The sequence below is a fragment of the Chiloscyllium punctatum genome, chromosome 35, assembly GCF_047496795.1.
Source record: "Chiloscyllium punctatum isolate Juve2018m chromosome 35, sChiPun1.3, whole genome shotgun sequence".
Lineage (NCBI taxonomy): Eukaryota > Metazoa > Chordata > Chondrichthyes > Orectolobiformes > Hemiscylliidae > Chiloscyllium > Chiloscyllium punctatum.
The window spans coordinates 15,273,453-15,292,433 of NC_092773.1; the positions used below are offsets into that span (position 1 = coordinate 15,273,453).

Here is an 18,981-nt window from a genome sequence, read left to right on the forward strand (position 1 = left end):
TCTCTGAATCACCAGTATACAGTATATGTTGTTACGATTTAAGTTTTGGGTGACCAGGCCATGTTGTAACTATTAACTGAAGATCCAATATAGACTGCAACCATAAATTCCAGTGTCCAGACTTTCAACATCCGAGGACTCAGTATGTCTTTCTTTTCTGAATTTCTTCCCTTTTGAAGGCACTGAGTGTTGAAGGAATTTTGTGTGGTTCCGTGGCCGTGAAAGAATATCCAAGTAGCCAGTCCTTGAAGGTGGAATTTCTGGAGGGTAGTTGATTCTACCTTTATTAGATATTCACACATGCATGTTTTCTGGCAGAGGCCAATGAATCATGATCAGCAACGGAAATGCTCACTTTGTGTCTTCATTTGCATTAGTTGGTGCTGAAGACAAAAATATTGTGTCAAATGCAACTGGACCAAAGATCATACCTTGGATCTCCTAGTCTTAGTAAGATAAGGCATATCAAGTGAAAAAGTTGTGAACACTCGAATTCCAGGCATTCAATTTAAAGTACACTAAACCCACTTGTTATTCATATGTCAGTTAATTGTCTCAGACATTGCACATGACTGATTGATACTGTTTAAAATTACTGAAATGATGGGATAATGCTGATCCGAACCATGAAAGTCATCGTGCTAATTTAGGAAAAATTGTATGGCAAAACCTTCATTACAGTAATAAGTTCACACAAATATGTTCAAATGTAGAAGCTGCTTATTATCATTAAGGTGCACAACATTTCTGTTCAGAAAGCTGCAAATCCAAACAGTGCTCCAGTGACAGAAACATTAACAATTGAATTCTCGAGTGATCGCTATCTTCTGATTGCTTGTGAAATATGTTGCTTGAAACATGAATTCCCCTTTCCACCCACTTCAGACTTTCTGGTTTCATTGACTTTTCCATCAATATAAAGACTTGGGCTAAGAATTTCAATGGTGTTACTCAAACTCAGAAGTACAGGTAGTTCTTCTGTAATGTGTGTTTCTTCAGCATGAATTGGGTATTACATGACTGATGAATTGTGCATGTTGTTTGCACAACACGAACTTTCTGCTGAATGGGTATATCGAGTTTTTCGAAACGTGATTTACAGTGTGATTTCTACAGCAGTTTCCTAAAGAAACACAACTGTTGCATTACAGCAAAATGACCTGTACTAACAGTCTTCTCCAATCCTCCAGATTGCTCCACCAATTTCTTTTTATGCCATGTACATCAGCTGCATGGCATGAGATCCAGATGACACACTTCACAAGACTGAGCTCTAGTTAATTGTCCATTCGCCTCTGGTCCACCATTTGATATAATCATGCTGATCTTATTGTGGCCTCTACTTCTCTTCTCCTATCTTCCCTCAGTGAGCCTTGACTCTTTAATCAAAAATCTATCTCACTCACCCTTCAATATGTTCAATGATCCAGCCTCGATTGCTCTCAGGGAAGAGAATTCCACAGACTAACAATCCTCTGAGCAAAATATTAGTTATCCTCATTTCAGTCTTGGCAGACCCCTAATTATTAACTTATTTCACTTGGTTTAGATGCTTTTACCAGGGAAACAGGCCTCAGCAGCTTCCCAGTTGAGTTCCTTCAGCATCTTTCATGTGTCAATTAAATCACTTCTCATTATCGGCTCAAACTGCTCACTTTTTCCTCACATGCTAATGTCTTCATTCCAGGAATCAGTCAAGTGCACAGTTGTCTGTTGACCAGTGGTGTTCCACCAGGATCAGTGCTGGGACCTCTGCTGTTCGTGGGCTACATAAATGATTTGGAGGAAAACGTAGCTGGTCTACTTCATAAGTTTGTGTACGATACCAAGATTGATGAAGTTGTGGGTAGTGAGGAGGATTGTCAGAGGTACAGCAAGGTATAGATCAGTATGGAAGGGCAAAATATGTTGGTGCAGGCTTGGATGGCCAAAGACCTATTCCTGTACTGTATTGTTCTTTGTACCAGAAGGATTTGGATGCTTTGGGGAGGGTACAGAAAACATTTCCCAGGATATTGCCTGGTATGGGGGATCTTGGCTGTGATGAGAGGTTGGATAGACAGGGTTTGTTTTCACTGAAATGCAGGAGGTTGGAACCTGATAGAAGTTTGTAAGATTGTGAATGGCACGGATAGAGTGGAAAGTATGGGGCTTTTTCTCAGGGTGGAGGGATCAATTACTAGAGGACACAGGTTCAAGGATGTGTGGATGGAAGTGATGGGTTGGGGATGGTGGTAAAGTTTAAAAGAGATGTGCAAGGTAAGTTTTTCACACAAAGGGTGGTGAGTGCCTGGAGCGTGCTGCTAGAGGAGGTGGTGGAAGCAGACATAATAGCAACATTCAAGAAACACCTGGACGAATACATGAATAGGAAGGCAATAGATGGATACGGATCCTGTAAGTGAAGACAGCTTTAGTATGGAAGGGTAAAATGTGTTGCCACAGCCTTGGGGGGCCAAAGGGCCTGTTCCTATGCTATATTGTTCTTTGTTCTTTCACCACTTCTGATGCAGTAATATTCTTTTTAAGTAAGGAGACTAGATCCTCACAGTCTTCCCAACAATGTTGCAATACTTCCCTATTGTTGTAACACACTTCCCTTGTTACAAATGACAACATTCCACTTACTTCCCTCATCTGACACTGTATCTGCAGTTAACTTTCATTCATGTACCAGAGCACCAAGATTCTGCTGTACCAACAAGCCCATTTAATAATTCAATATTTTTCTATTTTTCCAACCAAAGTAGACAAGTTCACTTTTATTCCCCCCATGTTATACTCCATCTGCCAAATTTGAGCACATTTTATATCTTGGCCATTTTGTTTCTTATCTTTGTGTCTTTATGTCCTCAGCAAAAGAAACTACTCTACATTTGGTCCCTTCATCTAAATATTTCATGCAGACTGTAAACAGTTGAGACCTCAGCACTGATCCCTCAGCATTCCACTCAGTGCAGCTTGCTAACCTAAAAGTGACCCCTTTCTTCCTACCTGCTTTCTGTGAGCTAACCAATCTGCTATCTACGTTAATATGTTACCCTCTACACTGTGTGTTCTTAATGGGTGAAAGAGCTTTGCAATTGCCGCCTTATTGAATACCAGTGAACTGATGTTTTGTAACTGCGCACTTCCATTATTTCACACTATCTCCTCATTCATTCTTTTTTGAGATTTAACAATTGTCATCTTGTCCCAAAGTAACATGATTTTTTTTAATGCTCATATAAAGTTCTTTTTCAAGTTGAGGAAACTGTTGTCAACTTGACATTATCCATGTCCATGTCGGTTCATGATTTCTACTAAGACTTGGCTCAGAACGATCTATTGGTGCTCTTATTGTCTAACCTGCAAGCTTTGAGATCTCTGCTCTTTTATGCTTTCATAATTCTTTGTCTTTAGTATTACAACATGTGATGCAGTCTGGCACTACACACTTTTAACAAAATTACTTTTCAGTGATCGCTGATCTCAGCTACTTTCAGGCTGTGAGACATTTAATTTAGCTCAATGTTTGTTGCGTCTAATTCTTACCATCTTATTCTGTCAATTATCAATTTCCTCAGCTCTTTCTCCGCTGTCCCTTCTTCACTCCATTTCTTTTCTCATTCTGTCGCCTCTACCACTCACTTCTCATTCTTTCCTTTTTCATCTGAACACTCTGGACTCATTGTCTTATTTCAATGCACTGAATCATGACTATTATGCAATGTGATGGATTTCAATCATAAAGTCATAGAGTTTTTACAGTATGGAAAGAGAACATACAGCCCTGCATGTCTACATTAGCCATCAAACATCCATCTATTCTAATCCCATTTTCCAGCACTTAGCCCATAGCCAAATAAGCTATGATGTTTCATGTGTTCATCCAAGTAGTTCTTAAATGTCTTGAGAGTTCCTGCCTTCACAACCCCTTTAGGCAGCGAGTTCCAAATACCCATATTCTCTGGGTGAAAAATACTTCTCTTAAATCCTCTCTAAACCTTTAAAACCAGCAGGCAAAAGGTATCTCCTGATTTAACCTGTCTGGGCCCTTTTTCGTAGATTTCTTTCCTTCATGCCTTTTGATGGAAGAATGGAAATATAAATTTGTTCAGTTCTTTGATGGCACACTTTCATGCCCGATTTTCATATCCAGATGGCAGGCATAATGTTTAGCTTTTGAAAGTTTTGCTGAGTTCAAATGAAATTCCTGTATCTCCTCTCGTAATAATACCACATCCAGAGAATTCAGTTTCATCGTCATGTCACCTTTACTTTTTGTCTGTAACCTCTATAAACATTCATTCAAAACATGTATATTGCTCCCCTATGTGGGAAGAGTCATCTTATACCCATCTCAGATTTTTACACAGAAGGAAAAGCTGTTGTCTATCAGGCAACCTGTCCAGCAATACCAGTCTCTCTAACATCCCCTCTTCTAGCCTTTTTCCATGTCATTATATCAATACAATCATAATATTTTCTGTTTTCTTGATAAATGAAAAAAAAATCTAAAATGTCTCACCTCTTTGCATTCTCTCTTACTTTGCACACCTTCACCACTGCATTGAAACAAACTATCGCATTGTTTCCCAGACTAACCTTTATTTTCTCAGATCCTCAAAACAGGAATACTTATTAGCATCAATTATTTTTCTCCTGCCACAGTTTGTTAAAACTGACGCTTGACATTACCGAATGAGAAGAAATGGTGAAGAAAATCAGAAAATGGTATCATGGAGGCTTTGACATTTCATGAAGATTACTAAAGTTGACAAATCTTCACTTGAGATAGGTGTTGCTGTCTTTAATGTCAAGGAAGATTAAAATTGGATACTAACTATTTCTGTCAGTAAGAGTAATTAAGCAAAGTGACAGTGATATGAGGCTGAAAAAATGTTTTGCATTGTTAAAAGTGAGAAACACGAGAAGGAATTGATGTGAGAAAGCATGATGAGAAGAGAATGTGGAAAATGTATATGGAATTCAGTGTAAATGCAATGTGGAGCAAAATATGCAGATATGCCTCATCTCACCAGCTACATAAACCCCTCACCACACTCCTCCCTTTGCACAATCCCATGATTATTCAAGATTTCACGATTGTGTCACAATTTTTGTCAACTGATATTCTATAATTTATTATTGCTACAATAAGAACTTGTTTCATGTTGGACCAGAGGTTTTATTTTTTTTTAATTCCCACTTGATTTTTCAAAGCCACACACCTCATCTATCCAAATGGGTAGGTATGTAGCTGGATGTCCTTTCATGAGGCACTGGCATAGCAGGTGGACTGTGCCAAAGACTACCCTACTTCCTTCTCTTTTGTCCTGATGGGGAGATTCTCAGTTTTGACAATGTTCCCTTTTTTTTTCATTTCTTTTACCATTGGTCATAGCAGATAAACTGGTTTCTGCTAGCTGTTTCTGCAATTTACAGCAAACCAAATTTGCAGTCTCTGTTGCAAAATAGGCTCTTCAGATTTGTTATTTCTTGGAAGTATTTCTGGACACCATTCTGTTGAAATACCATAATTTAAATCCTGTTGTCCTTTTTTTGTATGGAAGGTCTTTAATATGCACTATGTTAAGAGACATCTTCTGTAAAATCTTGCTGACAATAGGGTAGATTCCTGAGGCTGCCATAAGTTGAGTGCAGGTCTGCAGATAAAGGAATGAAACTGGGAAATGTGATATTGTTTTCCTGAGACCCAAACAATGGGGAGATAAAACATGGATAGCGTCTGGATATCTTTACAGATATATTGCAAAATCTTGCAACTGTAATGTTTTATAATCTTCGTGAGGATGACATTTTAAATATCTGTGTTCCAAATTTCCTAAAAATCACATTTTAGAATGCAACAAAGAGACTGAACTAGTGTTCAGAGAAATTGCACGTTTCATTTGAGATTTTTCATTTAACGTGTTGCACAATTAAGGATCCTGCAAAATATTATTGTGCAGACAAAAAGCAATAGGACATATAATTGTCATTAAAAATACTTACAGTCTTCTTCATTCCAAGTATATGCCTCCCCGAGATCTTCATAGTCATATATTTCATCAAGATAGGGCTCTTTAGGTTGCACTGAAACACACAGAGAATTCATCTTTTGCTGATTTGACTATATTTGCTGTTGAGCCAGGAGCAAAGTTGGTGTCTTCCAGTGTCATTCACTATCATTCACACATCTACGATTGGTATTTGGAATTAGAAAAGTTACATTCTCTTTTAATAGAAATTGATATCTTCCTCTCCACTAAGTTCTGATTGTCTCAGTATGCCTCTTGCAAAGTAAAATTGCTGTGTGAATAAACTAGCAAAGATCTAAAGGTTGAAAATTGAAAAAAAAATTGGAAAAGCAAAGCAGGCCACTCAGTGTCTGAGAAAAATGGCACTATCCGTTTGAAGGCCATTCAGTTTTGTTAGACCATAGAAAATAGTAACAGGTGTAGGCATGTCAGAGCCTTGACCCTGCTCCTCCACTCAATACAATCATGGCTGATCCGTGTTCTGCCAAATAGTCACACCGCATTTTATTTTAACATTTTTCTTTTGGTTGCTGACCAAACAACCTTTATGCTCCACTACTTTTAAACCATTCACATGAAATAATCTCATTTCAGGTTCAGTTCCGTTCAAGCTTATTGTTTACCTGTATGTGAAACAATATTTTTCTGTTGGCAACCTCACATGCAGTGTCTCTAGAGTGCTGTCAGTTGAAAAATCTCTTTAAAAAATGATAAAAGCTGTGTCGCTGGAAATAGTTTGGAACCAGTGGATTCTGAGTTGGTGGTGGCAGTGGGCGGAATGTTTGGAAACGGGGGTGGGGGGTGGTTTCTCATTTAAGATTTACTGCCACAAAATTAAATGCTGTCATTCATCTCAAAATTGTATTTTAAATTTTAGTCAGCATATAGAGCAGCCTAAATTTTAATTCTGTCTCAAAATGGGCACACTTTAAATTCTGAAGTCGTGGGAATTTTTAAAACATTTTTACAACTGCTGTATTAAAAAAAATCAGTGAATCAGCTGCTTGCTGACTTCAATGGAAATAAAAATTGAGAAAGATGGTGATTCACTATCATCCATTTCATGCCACAATTATTTTCACTGACGAAGGATGATTGCTTTCAGTTCTGTGAGAATGTTTTGCATTGTTTGGAACTCTGAATGCCTACAAGCAAGTGGTAGGAAGACTGGAAAGTAATTTTATGTCGGGCCTTTACTGCTTTCCTACTTTCACTTTTCCAACCGAGCTGAAGAACTCATGTGTCGTATGTGAAAGGACAACACACAGGCTCACTGCATTAATTTGTTCTTTGTCATTGTATCCTATCATGCCAATTCCCCAGCTCAGCAAATTGAGAGTATAGAACATTTCTGACTAACATACTGTCATTGATTACCTCCAATTGGAAGGTCAGGATGAACTTCTTCAGTTACCAGGTTAGTATAAAAACTGGTCCAGGTAGTTGGAATTCAATCAGCCGTGTAAAGTGATGTCAGAACTGGCAGACAAGCAGAAGGCTACTTACACTCTCCATATTCATCTGGTTCAAGTTCATCAATCTCCAACTCAAATTCTAGCTCCTCATCAAGCGTTGTGTCATAATCTTTCTCATCTGGTGTGCTCCACCCATCTGTATTACAGAATTTGATTAGAATGAGGTTTTGGCTTTCCATTTCTGAAATGCTAATTTTCAAAGCTTGTGAAAATCTTTTTATCTGTTACTCAGTTAAACAAAAGAGATCACATTACACCAAAGCAGGGCAACAATTTTGATATCACAAGATATGGTAGAAATTGGGGTAGCACAGTGGTTAGCACTTTTGCTCACAGTGCTAGAGACCTGGGTTCAATTCCAGCCTTAGGTGACTGCCTGTGTGGGCTTCATCCAGGTGCTCCGGTTTCTTCCCACAGTCCAAAGATGTGCAGGCTAACTGGATTGGCCATGTTAAATTGCCCTGTGGTGTCCAGGGCTGTATAGGTTAGGGGCATCCCAACTGGGTGGGCTGCTCTTTGGAAGGTTGGTGCAGACTTGATGGGCCGAATGGCCTCTCTCTGCACTGTCAGGATTCTATGGAATAAAGTAAGGAACATTTCAAATGCAGGAATTTTTGAATTTCCCTCAAGGGACTTGAGTGATACTTCACTACTTCCTGGAAGAATGATGCATACTAATACCCAGCTAATTCATTGTTTCATATGAGCAGTTTTCAGTAATGGGCATTTGGGATGCACTTGAATGACAAATTAATAGAAGAATGTCAGTATTTTCTCAGTTGGTCTGGTAGCTAATTTTGGGATCTTGCTATGTGATGAGTTTTTCTGATGTTCTGATCGTGTGCCTGCCTTTGAACCAGAAACATTCAGTACAAGTCCCTCCTCAAGAGTTGATGGCAAAGGAAGACAAATTTACAACATGGCCAAACAATTTGAGTACTAACCTGAAAATCTTTCCAAAACATGCTAACAAAAGGAAAATGTGCATGTTGCCACAGTAACTTGGACACAGTGAACAGTCACACCTCACCACTTTGTTTAATACGAGGATCAAAACGATTGATTAGTTGTCCTGACACTTTGACAGCCATTGTGTCAGAAGATTGAGGGTTAATGTCCAACTACAGACACTAGGCTGATACAAGATTAAAGAGCATGGTTACTGCAATGTCTTGATAACATCGATCTCTGATAAGTTCATAAGATATTGGAGCAGAATTAGGCCATTTGGGTCTGCTCTGCCATTCAATTATGGCTGATATGCTCCTCATGCCCATTTTCATGCCTGCTCTCCATATCCTTTCTACCCATGACCAACTAAAAATTTGTATAACGTCTCCTTAAAGTTACTCACTGTCCTGGCATCCACTGCACTTTGAGGTACTGAATTCCACAGATTCACAACCCTTTGGAGAAGTAGTTTGTCCTCAACTCTGTTTTAAACTCTCCTTATCCTAAGACTAGACCTCTCATCCTAGAATGGCCCACAAGAGGAAGCATCCACTCCAAATCTATTTTATCCACATCTTTTACCATCTTGAAGACCTCTATTTGATTTCCCCTCATTCTTATAAATTCTGAGGAGCATGGGCCCAAACTGTTCAACCTCTCCTCATATGACAAACCCCTCATCTCTGGGTTCAATCGAGTAACCCTTCTCTGAATTGCCTGCAATGCCACGACATCTTTCGTGGGGACCAAGACTGCACAGTACTCCAGGTGCGGTCTCACCAATACCTTGTGTAGTTACCACAATACTCCCTTACCTTTATATTCTTTTCGCTACAAAGCCAACATTCCATCTGCTTTTTTTATTATCTGCTGTACCTGCATGCTAGTTTTCTGTGACTTATGAACAAATCCACCTAGATCCCACTGAACCAGTGCACCCTGAAGTCTTTTCTCATTCAGATAATAGGTCGCTTTCCCATTTTTTCGACCCACATGCATGACCTTGCATTTATCCATGTTAAACTCCATCTGCCACATTTTGGCCCACTTTCTTAATCCACCTATAATCCACTTGTAACATTCCTATTTCCTCATAGCAGTTTACTGACCCGCCTATTTTTGTGTCATCCGCAAATTTGGCTACAGAGCCTTCTATCCCTGTATCCTTCACAGTCAGAACCTGAAATATGAACTTCATTGTTTATGGGATTGGCTGTCATATTTCTTCAATTACACCACAAACTAAACTTATAAAATACAACAGGTTGTAAAAGGTACATGACTATGAATTTTTCTGTTGAAATGAAAAAACCTTACAGAGTTGTTATCTCTGGTTTGTTATTCCTGCGATGTGCTACAAGGCGAGGAGAGAGTCAGCAGTTGAACACGTGGTTACAGGATGGTGCAGGAGTGAGGTATTCAGATACCTGGATAATTGGGGCTCATTCTGGGTTGGTGGGACCTCCATAAACAGGATGGTCAACACCTGAACCAGAGGGGTACCAATATTCTAGGGGGGAGATTTGCAAATGCTCTTTGGGAGGTTTTAACTAATTCAGTAGGGGGATGGGAGCCTGAATTTTAGCACCAGCGTACAGGAGGTTGAGAGTGGTGAGATCATAAATAAGGTTTCAAGGTCACAAGAGTGTATCGGCAGGCAGGGAGGAGGTTTGAAGTGTGTCAACTTCAATGTCAGGAGCACCCAGAATAAGGTGGGTGAACTTGTATCGTGGGTTTGTACCTGGAACTTCGATGTCATGACCATTTTGGAGACATGGATAGACCAGGGAGTAGTTGTTGTAGGTTCCGGGGTTTAGGTGTTTCAGTAAGAACAGGGAAGGTGATAAAAGAAGGGGAGGTGTGGCATTGTTAGTCAAGGCCAGTATTACAGTGGCAGAAAGCATGTTTGATGAGGACTTGTCTACTGAGGTAGTATGGGCTGAGGTTAGAAACAGGAAAGGAGAGATCACCCTGTTGGGAGTTTTCTATAGACCTCCAAAAAAGTTTCAGAGGTGTAGAGAAAAGAATTGCAAAGATGATTCTGGACAGGAGTGAAAGTAACAGGGTAGTTGTTATGGGGGCTTTAACTTTACAAATATTGACTGGAAATGCTATAGTTTGAGTCCTTCAGATGGGTTAGTTTTTGTCCAATGTGTGGGGAAGGGTTTCCTGACATAGTGTGTAGATAGGCCAACAATAGGCAAGGCCACATTAGATTTGGTACTGGGTCATGAGCCAGGCCAGGTATTAGATTTGGATGTAAATGAGCACTTTGGTGATACTGACCACAATTTGGTTACATTTACTTTAGCAATGGAAAGGGATAGATACATACCGCAGGGCAAGAGTTATAGCTGGGGAAAGGCAATTATGATGCAATTAGGCAAGATTTAGGATGCATAGGATGGCAAAGGAAACTGCAGGGGATGGGCACAATTGAAATCTGGAGCTTGTTCAAGGAACAGCAACTGCGTGTCCTTAATAAGTATGTACCTGGCAGGCAGGCAGGAAGTGGTCAAGCGAGGGAGCTGTGGTTTACTGAAGAAGTTGAATTTCTTGTCAAGAGGAAGAAGAAGGCTTATGTTAGGATGAGACATGAGGGCTGTTAGGGTGTTTGAGAATTAAAGTTCACCAGGAAAGACCTGAAGAGAGAGCTAAGAAGAGCAAGGAGGTCATGAGAAGGTCATGACACATAGGATCAAGGAAAACATGATAGCTTTCCCCTGGTATGTCAGGAAGAAAAGAATGACGAGAGTAAGATTAGGGCCAGTCAAGGACAGTAGTGGCAAGGTGTGCGTGGAATCTGAGGAGATAGGAAGAGGCAGTATTTCCGTCAGTATTCATACAGGAAAAAGACAATTTTATCAAGGAGAATACTGATATACAGGCGATTAGACTAGACGGGATTGAGGTTCATAAGGAGGATGTGTTCGCAGTTGAAAATAGATAAGTCCCCTGGGCCGGATGGGAATTATCCTTGGCATCCCTGGGAAGCTAGGGAGGAGACTGGAGAGCCTTTGGCTTTGATCTTTATGTTGTCATTGTCTACAGGAATAGTACCAGAAGACTGGAGGATAGTAAATGTTGTCCCCTTATTCAAGAAGGGGAGTAGAGACAACTCTGGTAATTATAGAACAGTGAGCCTTACTTCAATTGTGGGTAAAGTGTTGGAAAAGATTATAAAAACTAGGATTTATAATTATCTGGAAAGGAATAATTTGATTAGGGATAGTCAACATGGTTTTGTGAAGGGTAGGTCATGCCTCACAAATCTTATTGAATTATTTGAGAAGATGACCAAACAGGTGGATGAGGGTGAAGCGGTTGATATGGTGTATATGGATTTCAGTAAAGTATTTGATAAGGTTCCTTACGGTAGGCTATTGCAGAAAATACGGAGGCATGGGATTGTGGTCAAATTAGTAATTTGGATCAGAAATTAGCTAGTTGTAAGAAGACAGATGGTGGTGGTTGATGGGAAATGTTCATCCTGGAGTTCAATTACTAGTGGAGTACGCAAGGATCTATTTTGGGGTCACTGCTGTTTGTCATTTTTATAAATGACCTAGATGAGGGCATAGAAGGATGGGTTAGTAAATTTACGGATGACACGAAGGTCAGTGGAGTTGTGGACAGTGCGGAAAGATGTTGCAGGTTACAGAGGGACATAAGTAAGCTGCAGTGCTGGGCTGAGAGGTGGCAAATGGAGTTTAATGAGGAAAAGTGTGAGGTGATTCACTTTGGAATGAGTAACAGGAATATAGAGTACTGGGTTAATGGTAAGATTCATGGTAGTGTGGATGAGCAGAGAGATCTTGGTGTCCATGTGCATAGATTCCTGAAAGTTCCCACCCAGGTTGATAGGGTTAAGAATGCATATGGTTTGATTAGATTGCTTACAGTGTGGAAACAGGCCCTTCAGCCCAACAAGTCCATACCGACCCTCCGAAGAGCAACCCACCCAGACCCATTCCCCTACATTTACCCCTTCACCGAATACTATGGGCAATTTAGCCTGGTCAATTCACCTAACCTGCACAAGTTTGGACTGTGGGAGGAAACCGGAGTACCCGGAGGAAACTCACGCAGACACAGGGAGAATGTGCAAACTTCACACGGACAATTGCCTGAGGCGGGAATTAAACATGGGTCTCTGGCGCTGTGAGGCAGCAGTGCTCACCACTGTGCCGCCCCAAAACACAGCAGTATCTGGTGGCAATCCCTGCAGTTATTGAGTTTGAACTTGATTTTACTCAGCACTAAGTTCACTAACCCGAATTAAATTAATGAAGCTAGCCTTTCCTATTTCAGACTACCTCTAAGGGTCTACCTAGGACTTGAACCCAGGGCCTTTCAAATCTCATCCCAACTCTAACCACATGGCCACCAGACACATGCATATGGTGCGTTAGCTTTTATCGATAGAGGGATTGGGTTTGAAGCCATGAGGTCATGTTGCAGCTGTACAAAAGTCTAGTGCACCCACACTGGGAGCATTGCAAACAGTTCTGGTCACCACATACTAGGAAGATGTGGAAGCATTAGAAAGGGTGCAGAGATTTACCAGGATGTTGCCTGGAATGGAGGGAAGGTCTTATGAGGAAAAGTTGACAGACTTGAGGCTGCTTTTCACTGGAGAGATGGTTGAGTGGTGATTTATTAGAGACATACAAGATGATCAGAGGATTTGTTAGGGTGGACAGTGAGAGCTTTTTTCCTCAGATGGTGATGGCTAGCATGAAAGGACATAGCTTTAAATTGAGGGATGACAGATATAGGACAGATATCAGAGGTAGATTCTTTACTCAGAGTAGGAAGGGCATGGAATGCCCTGCCTGCAACAAGAGTAGACACACCAACTTTAAGAGCATTTAAATGGTCATTGGATAGTCATATGGGCGAGAATGCAATAGCGTAGATTAGATGAGCTTCAGATTAGTTTCACAGGTTGGCGTAACATCAAGGGACGAAGGGCCTGTACTGCGCTGTAACGTTCTATGTTCTATCTTGTCTGAACCTGTTCTAACGTCAAGATTTTCCTCAAATGATCTTAAATGTGCATGGCCAACCTGTCAATATGCTTCTAATCCACTTGTTATCCAAAAGGATCTGAACAAACTCTTGTGTGTCAGATGTCAATATGAACTTGGTCCTCATCTCAACAATATGCTACTTTTGCAGTACTTCACTGTGTTTCTATTTTCATTGAATCAGAGAACATCTAGTCCATTAGGAGGCCAATTAATTTCTCACAACTGTGATAATTAATGTGGAGGAGTCTCTCCCAAACCACTTTCCCTTCTCTACCAATTCTTTTTCAGATTTTAATCACTTTCTTTACAAAGATATTACAGTCTCTGTCTCAAAAACCACTCATGCTCCCTTGTTCTTGGTTGTTCTTGATTTTCCAACCATTGAAATCAAATGCTCACTGCTAAGCTTATATAATTGTGCCTAATTTGGAAAGCTGTTATAAAATTTTTTCTTAAGCATTTCTGTTTCAATAGAAATGTTTCAGTTCTGACTTTTCTTCATGACTATTTAATATGTTTTCATTTTTAAAAACTGAAATATTTAGTTTCAAAGGAAGTATTTATCCTCCACTAATTTTCTAGAGACCAATAAATATCATATCAAGCAGAACTTTGAAGCTGGAAGAAGCTGCAGAGACTAAGTTTCTTTGAAATGCAGCCACTGTTGATCAAAGATGGCTACCCCTCAAACCGTCAAAGACTAAGAATGCTATTTTTTTAAGAAGCGCAAGTTTAGGACACAAAGGATGATTCATCCTGCAGGAAGTTTTTTGGAACTTGCATAACACTGCTGGCTGATGTTCAGACTCTACACCTTCAACCTTTTTTGCAAAACCACTTCTTATCTTCCTTCTATGAGACTTGGATTAACCCCCCCCCCCACCTCCCCCCGAAGCTGACTCTCCTCTCAAGGAGTCACAATATCCACTCAACACAGAGCTGATGTTATATTTCATTTGTATCTACTGTTGCAAAACTAAGTGCTAATGACTAGAGATGTATCCATATGGTAGCTCTGCACATGTTTTGCGAAGTAAATTGTTTGAAACACACATTCATCCACATGTTCATCTATTCCATAATCATAATTCTCTCCAAATGACTCAGTTGGGACTTCTGCAGCTTCTGTAGGTTCAGCTGTAAAAGGAATTAAGAAAAATCATGTTTGAGTACTTCACATGCAAGAATGGAATTAACTAAGATACACAAAACAGAGTAAGATGAACAGTACCTTAAATACACCAAGATATATCAGAAATAGAGCTATAAAGAGCAATTTGCCCCATCACGTGTGTGCCAGAACTTTGAAACAGCTATTCCCAATTCTCTGCTCTCCTCCCACAAACATGCTAATTTTAGCATTTCAACAATATGCTCTGAAGAGTAAGATTCTAGATTGCAAGAACAGTTCCAACTGCCAAACTGGTGTTAAATATATTCCTTTGAGCTCATGCCTGTCATCAATTTCAATTTGTTATGAATTGTTTCCAATGAGTATTTTAATTTCAGCTCTCTTTGCAGAGCCACATCACACCTCATACTGTATTAAATAGATCTCCCTGTTCATTCACCACTTGAGATACTTAAGCATTAGAGTACTATTTGGCGTCTGGCTCCAACTAGAAAATTCTATCCACGTTATGAACAGGAGGGATAACCTACCAGTTTTCTCCTCTTCAATGATTTCCTTTTCCTCAGTGTCGTATTCAACATAAGATGGTGGTGTGAATGGCTTGGCAGGTGGTTCAGTTGGCCACAGGTCATATTCAACTGAGTAAAAAGCAGATTTCAGTTGTTTTCTGTCACAGTTTGTCTTCATGTTAAAAATAGGTTTATGCTTAAAATGCAAACTTTTAATTTATGTCAGCTTGGCCCAGGAATTCCAATCTCCTTGGTCCCCAGGTAAATACCAACATTCAGGCAAGATTAGGAACTCACTGTCACTTCTTATGATGTAGTGTGCTGAATAATTCCTATCTTACACTGGTGAACACTAACCCATCTGTTTCCTTCCCTCAGGAGTCTCTCAGCTTTCCTCTTTAGTATGTCAGCTTCGTGTCTTTTTGTGGGTTCTTAAGTCTGGTTGCTACATCTGCATTTGATTGATTTTTTTTTAAAAGTGGAAAAACCCAAAGGTTTACAGAAAGAAAGCTGGAATCTGTACAGATCAGAATCAAAAAGATCTTTTTCACTGATGCATTGTTTCCTTTCACCATTGGTTGCAGTGTGAGAGTTAAGCATTTATTCACCTTTGAATGGGACCAGGAGACAACTGAACTCTGAGCACTCTCGGAGAGTCATCTGTCAGACACCTGAAAGTTATAACTTCTTAAAAAATTTACCTTTGGCTGCCAGCAGTTCCTCTGAATCCCAGCTCCCCCAGCCTGGCTGTTTAAAAATAAAGACTTGCAGTAATGTTGAAATAAGGAATAATAATAAACTCAAATATGAAATGGCAGCAGTATAGCTGTGACACTTGTTCGAAAAGCACCCCCGCCCCAGGAACTTGGCTGTGCAATTCCACTATGTGGATATAAGATGAGCACTGGTTGAGACCCAATGGTGATTCCTCCAACAGATGCATAATATGTCAGCACACAGTGGGATGGTCACTCAGGACAGTTACAAATGAGTGGTGATGGGTGGAGCTGTACCCTAGTGAAAGTCAGTACTCCCCAGGGTTGAAAGAACACAAATGTAAACTGTGGAGACACTAAAATCATTAGCTATAAAACATGCTTTTCCTTCTCTTGATCCCCAGTTATGCTTTTCTTTCTTCATTTATGGCACGGAGGCATTGCTGGCTGGCCAGCATTTACTGCCCATCTCTCTTTGCCCTTGAGGAGGTGGGAGTGAGCTGCCTTCTTGAACTGCTGCAGTCCACATGGTGTGTGTTGACCCACAGTACTGTAATGGAGGGAATTCAACTATTTTATAATAAATTTATGTTATTAACCTTTCATATTACTTTTTTGTAATAATCGAAAATTGAGCAATTTACATGATTACACCAAAGAACTCAGTTTTTGATCTGATTTACCAGCAGCAAGCAGAACACTGAAACACTGACTTCAGTTATCAAACCCAGGAATATCAGGGAATGAGCACAACAGATCTCAGAATTGCAATTTAATTGGCCACTTGCTTTTCAATTGTTGTATCATAAAGCAAGCAAAGGGATTTTGTTTGGGAGCAATAGGATCAGAGCTGAAGTTGAACTGAATGTACAAGTCACCACCTCCTCTCAGAAACACCGTGGCTGCTTGGATTTCATTTGATCCTAATTAGACTTACATATTTCCAGGCCTGTGACAATTTCTTCCATCATTTCTGTGACAGGCTCAGTTTGAATTTCTGTAGATCAGAAATAAACCAAAAGTTAGACATATCTGTAAACAGGTCATGATTTATACTCTTTTTCTACTTCAGAAATAAAATTGAAAGGAGCCATTCACAAAGTATCATAAAGCATGTCCATTCCGAACACAAATCCATGAAAATGCAAAACCTTGTGTATGATGCCAGCAGTACAAAGGAAACGTGATCATCTCTGATCTTCAATGCTAAGATTCTCAACTTCTATCAGGCATAAACGATTTTCTTCACGTTGGCATCAGCAGCTTACTGTGAATTAAAGCTAAGCCAACAAATGTTGTAAATTTGAAGCCGTTGCAGAAAGAGCTGCTGCCCATGCCCTGGAACACTTCAAAGAGAAAAAAAAAGGAAAGGACTCTGCAGCTCCATTTGAAGTTGCTCAAAACTCATTCAATTTTATGTGGTTAAGATCGTTGACTTTTGCTTTTCTACGGCTGACTGCCTGTTGTGTACTTCTGAAGTTTGGATGTGTCTGGAAGGTGAGACATGTTACCAAAGCTTTTAATCTTGAGTTCAATGTGACAAATATGACAAATGTCAAACAATCACAATTTGCACAAAAGGAGAAAAGAATGCTGATTAAGTTGGCAATCAACTCTGATTGACCATGGCATTGCTTTGAAAGAGATGACAGGGAACTATTGTCTTCCCATGCTTCTGCACAGTTCAGAAAAGGTGCTAAGCTTAGCCATTCTCATTTATTTGCACAGAATATGTCCCTGCATCGCATGGGAAACCTATATTTCCCTATTGCTTTTTTCTACTGCATTGCCTTGTCCAATGCCTCTTGCCAGTGCAAGACAAAGGCTTTTTGCATCATGTCTCTTTTCAGCAATACTCATGTTCTGTACCACCATGTACTGTTTCTCAAACTTCTTGCTTTTATTCTATTGTTGGCACAGCAGGCAAAAAAAAATCCCAGCTACTTCTTGCTTATGAATGTTCACTTTTGTTAACAATGCAGAGTGGTACAGAACTTAGCTCAAAAGGCTCAGTTACTTTCTTTAGCTTGAAAAAGAAGTATGTTTCATTGGAAGGTTTATTACAAGAGGGAATGCAAATAGGTCTGCACTGATTGGTCTTATTTAGAGTCATAGAGTTGTACAGCAAGGAAACCTCCGGTCCAACTTGTCCATGCTGACCAGATATCCTAAACTAATCTAAACCCAACGTTTGGTCCATATCCCTCTGGACGCTTTCTATCCATATACCCATCCAGATGCCTTTTAAATGTTGTGATTATACCAGCCTCCCCTACTTCCTCAGGCAACTTGTTCCAGACATGCCCCACCCTCTGCATGAAAAAGTTGTGTCTTTGGTTGCTTTTCCAGAGATTCTTGAAACCAAACAGCTGGGGAAGTTAGCTGTGTCAGTTACTGTTGGATCAGACAGCTGTGCAAGTTTACTGCTCCATTTTATTCACATCTCATGTGATCACTGCCTTTGCCTCACTCTTCCTCCTTTTAAAAGTGCCTTTGTTTTGATCTTTTTCTTCCCAAAATTCCAAAACAATGCAACAGCTTATAAAATAGTAATTACTGCCCCTCGGATTCTAAGAAATTAGCTCCGACACTGAAAATACAGTCGTCCTCTCATGCACATGGGGGATATGTTCCAAGACCTACTGCGGAAGCCTGAATCCACAGATATGTGCGAACCCATTCATTTAAATGGGAAATTTATCTTCCCGGCAACCTCCTGGTCCCCGGTTCTGCAACGTTCCCTTTTATATGTTCAGGCTGCAGTAAACCGCAGGTAAATGAAACTGCGGTAACAGGACCTGTGGATACGGGGGTCACCCTCTCCCTCAAAAAAGGAGCATCTCTTCCAGCCACAATTTTTTTCCTGTCCTCCATCATGGATTATCCAGGAATCCCTTCATCTGTTGGTTGTCGGAATTATACACGAAATGCGAAGAGAAAGTAATTTGAGCTTACCGATAACACCAACTAGCATTTATTTGGTGCCTTTAACAGCCTAAGGGGCTTCACAAAAGTTATTGAATAGAATTTGGCACCAAGCCAGAGAAAGAGATATGATGGCAAATATCAAAAAGTTGGTTAAACAGGGAGGTCTAAAGGTCTCAAGGAAGAGAATGGAGAGGCTGAAGGATGGGTCGGGTGC

At 40.1% G+C, this 18,981-nt stretch overlaps 1 protein-coding gene across 1 annotated transcript in view; it reads right to left on the minus strand.

Annotated features, from left to right (window-relative positions):
* LOC140459682 (inactive carboxypeptidase-like protein X2) overlaps nt 1–18,981 on the minus strand; it is an 80,565-nt gene that overhangs the window by 46,696 nt on the left and 14,888 nt on the right. Inside the window, exons 3-7 of the mRNA XM_072554040.1 lie at nt 16,777–16,836; nt 15,145–15,252; nt 14,536–14,619; nt 7,530–7,634; nt 5,998–6,078 (exon numbers count right to left, since the gene is read on the minus strand). Of these exons, the coding sequence (XP_072410141.1) occupies nt 5,998–6,078; nt 7,530–7,634; nt 14,536–14,619; nt 15,145–15,252; nt 16,777–16,836 (438 nt within the window). The remainder of the gene's footprint in view (nt 1–5,997; nt 6,079–7,529; nt 7,635–14,535; nt 14,620–15,144; nt 15,253–16,776; nt 16,837–18,981) is intronic.